General features: G+C 35.0%; 1 protein-coding gene across 5 annotated transcripts in view; it reads right to left on the bottom strand.

Annotated features, from left to right (window-relative positions):
- Nf1 (neurofibromin 1) overlaps window positions 1-5,280 on the bottom strand; it is a 258,325-nt gene that overhangs the window by 202,498 nt on the left and 50,547 nt on the right. For all 5 annotated transcript variants that reach the window (XM_005402798.2, XM_005402800.2, XM_005402799.2 and 2 more), the window contains exons 3-4: window positions 4,854-4,937; window positions 1,000-1,190 (exon numbers count right to left, since the gene is read on the bottom strand). In XM_005402798.2, coding sequence (XP_005402855.1) covers window positions 1,000-1,190; window positions 4,854-4,937 — 275 coding nt within the window. The remainder of the gene's footprint in view (window positions 1-999; window positions 1,191-4,853; window positions 4,938-5,280) is intronic.

Raw genomic sequence — 5,280 nt, 5'->3', positions numbered from 1 at the left:
AAAAAAAAAAATTTAAAAAAAAAAAAAAAAAAAAAAAAAAAAAAAAAGACATAGGTAAAATAGAAGTATCAGAAATAATCTGATACAATAAAACTAATACAAATTCTGAAACCAGCCTAACTTAGAATTTTGAGATCATCCATTATCTAGTATATCGCTTTAATTTTTTGAGAGGTATTAGTTATTGCCTGAAAAATGTGGAATGCATCACCTATCAGGATTATAATAAGGATAATACAGCGCAGCATACACTGTAATAATAAATGGGACTATTTTATATACACTTAACATATAGTCCACTCTTTGCGGAACTCTATTTTGTAATTTCTTCTTGTGCTTCTATATTGCTATGATTTTTTTTTTTTTTTTAGTGTTTTCGTATGTTTTTTGAGACAATGTCCCTCTACATAGTCCACACTGGCCTTGAACTCACTATGTATCCCAGGCTGGCCTTGAATTTTTAATTCTCTTGCCTCAGCCTCCCAAGTGCTGGGATTACAGGTATATGCCACCATGCCCAGTTTGCTTAGGTTTATTTTTAGTAATTTAGGATCTTATGAGACCTAAGGAGCACAATTTTACAATCATTAACATTCTGACTACTCATCAACTGCTTCATCTGATTGAGTAATTTCATAAGGAGTATGTCCATAAAAACCAAACGAAAAATTCCTATCTGCTATTTTAAAAACATGGAGCTGGGGTTGCAGCTCAGTAACAGTATGTGTACATATGTGGGGTCCAGAGTTTGAGCCTCAGCACATAAAAGAATTCTCTTTTCCTAAAATTTAGACCTTCAAGATTATATGGTATTTATATTTAATTGTACATATCAATATCATAATATTACATACATAAATTTCGAAGATATTAACACATAAAAATCTCTATAAAAGCCCACGTAAAACTCATTTCTGTTAACTTTTTATTTTTATATGGACAAGAAAAGAGACCTCTAATGTTTACATTACCTTAACAGTCCATGATTTACATACTAACCTGGTAGAAATTCGACTAAAGACTGCATTGAAGTTGTTGCAGCTAAGAGAAAATAAAACCCCAGAGGCAGAATTCCGAAGTTCAGCTGCATGTTGGTTCCCTTCACGACAAGTATGAAGAAAGTGGCAGATTTCTGGCAGCAACTGTTTGACCAGCATTGTTTCATCTAATCTCATTGTGTCCTTTGGTTGCTAAGATAGAAAAAAAAAAAAATCACATACTTCTAAAACTTTCTTAACTTAATCTGTAAATACTTGTTTTTGTGAAAATTTTCAAACATACACAGGAGCTGAAACAGAATGAACTATACACCAATCTCCTACATTCAGTAATTGTTAATATTTCTCATATTTAATATAGTTTTTTATAGATAGTCGAATAAAGATGGTTCAGTCAGGTGCGATGTTACACACCTGTTATCCCAGCACTCGGGGAGGCTAAGGCAGGAAGATCACAAGTTCAAGTTCAGCCTGGGCAACTTAGCATGACCTTGTCTCAAAAAAAATAAAAAACATAAAAGGGGAGCTGGGCATTGTAGCTCAGTACAATGGCCTTGCATTCAATCTGCAGCACCACCAAAAAGAAAAAAAATACTTCCATTTTTCACCCCATAATCACAAAGTCCAACACACTGTCCATCTTCACGATGGAACCCCACTTGCACTTATTCTTTGGTTCATCAAATGGATCCTTCCCTATATGGTTATCTTCAGTTTGCTGTGCATTCTAGATAAACCTTATTCATATTCATTGGTGAGTGTATATGTCATCTGTCTTAATATCCAAAGAAATTTCTAGGTGAGCAATCACACCTACTTTTGTGGAGACTGATCAAAACAGGTATTACTATAAAAGCCGTTTTGGTTGAATCACTGGGAAGTTATAGGCACCATATTTTACCCCTATGTACTTTGGCATATCTTAAAAATAAGGATTTCCTCCAATATAACTTCAATACAACTGACACACCAAGGAAAAATAAATAATTCCTTTATATCATCTAATACTCAATAAATATTCAGAACTTATCAATGCTCCCAAATGTCTTTCACAGCTTTATTAAGCTAGAATATAAGAAAGGTTCATAGACTGCAGTATGATTGCTATGTTCCACCAGTTTTTCTATTCTACAGCAGTCTCCCACAAATACCTACCATATCCATCAATTTCATATCCCATGACAATGAGCTGTTTAAGAAAATGAGTCCCTTGCCTTACAGAGAGTTCCATATTCAAGAACTGATTCTTTCCTAATGGCATAATTTAACTCATTCTTCTAATTACTGTGTTTTCTGTAACCTGGAATTTAAACCTAAATGTCTGATTAGATTCAGGTTAAACATTTTAGGTAATTCAGGTGATATTACATTCACATCAGCAGTGCATAATGTAAGGTGATTTGTTAATGAAAGGTAACTTTATTATTAACACTGACATCTTTATTTGTAAGGTAAATGTCTACAAGAAATAACAATCCAACTAAAAGCCATCCTGAAGATAAGCTATTCCACATCACTAGTTCATCTAATGGCTTTGGTATCCATATATAGATATGGATAATGTTAAGCAGGACAACAAAGAAAAATTTATATAATTGTGTGCTACATCCTGTTCTGTAATTGCAATCCAAGTGCTTTCAGATGCAAATACACTGAAATATATGGACAGTAAACACACCAATTTCTCAAAAACCTCCAAACTCCTGAGATTTGCAGGCAAAATAATATGTATTTCATACATTGTACAAGTCATACAATGGCCACTTACTAGCATTTCCACTATCCTATCTCCAAAGAGTACTGTACTGAATCACAGAAGAGCCAGTAACATCAGGGATCATTCTCCAAAATACACTCACCACTACCTCTCAATTACAAATGTTAATAGAGAAAAGCTGTGAAACTGAAAGAGGCAAAAAAGCAACCCTGCTCCCCTTCAATCAAGAATATGGGCCAGGTGTGCTGGCACACCCCCTGTAAACCCAGCACTCAAGAAGCTGCGGCAGGGCTGGAGATATAGCTCAGTAGCATAAGCACCTGCCTGGCAAGCACAAGGTTGTGAGTTCAATCCCCGCTAACGTTTAAAAAAAAAAAAAAAAGCTGTGGCAAGAGGACTGCTGTGAGTTCAAGGCTATCCTGGGTTACAAAGTGAGTTCGAGGTCAGCTGGAATTACATAGCGAAACCCTGTCTCAAAAACACAAAAAAAAGCCAGGCATGGTGGTGCATGCCTGTAATTCAAGAGGACTGCCATGAGTTTGAGGCCAGTGTGGGCTACATAATGAGTTCAAGGCCAGTCTGGACTACATAATGAGACCTTGTCTCAAAAAAAAAAAAGGTGTGGCCAATATACTGGTAATCTACAATCAAAGTAATAAGACTGCTACAAAAGAATTAATTCGTAAGCTTTAAACCAGGTATCTGGCAAGTGCAAGGTCCTGAGTTCGATTCCTGATACAAAAAAATAAATAAATAAACCGGGCATGGTGGAGCACAACTGTAATCCCAGCTGCACTCCTGTAATCTCAGGAGACTGAGGCAGGAGAATCATTGCAAGTTTGAGACCAGCCTGGGCCACAAAGTGAGTTCAAGGCCAGCCTGAACTGCATAGTGAGACTCTTGTCTCAAAAAGACAAATAAAATAAAAAAAAATTAATTCCAAAGTTTTAAAATATACTCATCTTCCCAATTCCATCATCCTATATAATAGTGCTTTCGCTCTTTCACTCCGTTTTACAAATAAACAACAGTACATCACAAATTAACAGATGGTATAAAGCTAAAACAACTAGCTCACTCTCAAGTAACAAATGAATATAAGCACGTCTCCTAATTCTGGAATATGGTCATGGGTCAATACAAGAGTTTCAATATTATGTTAGATTTTGTGACTGACAGTCATCCCTAAAAAAACACAGCTGTGCAAATTATTTTTTCTAATACCCTTCCCAAACACTTCTGATCACATCCTCTCTTCTCAACCACACAATCAGTCCTCCTATATTACAGTTCCTTTCGTCTAGGTTTACTGCAGAAAACTGTAACATGAAGGACACAAGTCATTTGAATAAAGGCAAAGTTCTGAATTCTGTGCCACAGGAAGGAAAATACAAGAAATACGTTAACTCTGATATATATGGAATAGACAAAACTTTTAGATGGAGATGTGTAATTTACATATTAATATAAACTCCTACCCAGGTTCCAGGAAGAATTAAGGTTATTGGAGAAAAGAAGCACTTTGCTTTATACAACAGAAATATTCCTGGAAAAGTTCAAATTAAGTAGTGGTTGAAATACACTTAGAAAACTACTTACAGAAAACCTGAGAAAGAGCTATTTGGTACTCAACTACTCCTCCATGTGCCTATCATGTATGTTCATATGTACACAAGTATTCTTAGGGTATCTATCCTCAACAGGACAGAGTTAATTTTCAAACTCTTTTATATAAATTTGTACAGCAGAATATTAAGACCATATTCACAGAAGAGAGAAAATAAGGTTACACTTAGCCTTTAGTGCACTCAATGCCACAGGCCTAACAATATCTGAGAAATTAATTTGAACAAAAGTGGTTTCTTCCTAGAAATCTTTCCTTAATAACCTGAAGCAGATATGTAACTCAAAACTGACACATTATATAAACTTAGTATCTAATTTATAAAAGACTGAATAACTTTTTCTTGCAAAATTGTGCCACACCAGGTCACTTGCATTAACAAAATTCATATTCATACGTCTTGAGACAAAAAATCCATATGCATCCTCTTTGTCCACACCCACGCTTTGGTATACTATATCATTCTCAAGACTAAATTCACAAAACATACCTACTTGACAATGGATTTACTTACCCCAGCAAGACATTTTTCCAGTGTATCCAATATAATCAATTGAGAGAGATATAAATTTTTTTCAGCAGCTTCTCCAAATATCCTCTAAAAAAAAAAAAAAAAAGATATTTGAACACAAAAGTTGCTTATCACTCTCCACTATAAATCAATACACATCTGAAAAATGAACTGAGGGTCAAGAAAAATCAATAGCATTCCATTTTATCTCCCAGATTATATCATACTTAAATCTGTTATTTCTAATAATAGATAATTTCTAATCCTCACACAAAATAAATTCTCAGGTGAATAGAAATATAGGCAAACTGGGGCTGGGGATTTAGCTCAGCGGCAAAAGCGCCTGCCTGGCAAGCACAAGGTCGTGAGTTCGGTTCCCGGTACCGGAGAAAAACCAAAAAAAAAAAATATATATATTGCATACTGTTAT

The sequence above is a fragment of the Chinchilla lanigera genome, unplaced genomic scaffold (genome assembly GCF_000276665.1).
Source record: "Chinchilla lanigera isolate Chin_1 unplaced genomic scaffold, ChiLan1.0 scaffold00080, whole genome shotgun sequence".
Lineage (NCBI taxonomy): Eukaryota > Metazoa > Chordata > Mammalia > Rodentia > Chinchillidae > Chinchilla > Chinchilla lanigera.
Note: the sequence above shows the minus strand (reverse complement) of the source record. Positions and strands in the feature narration are given on the sequence as shown.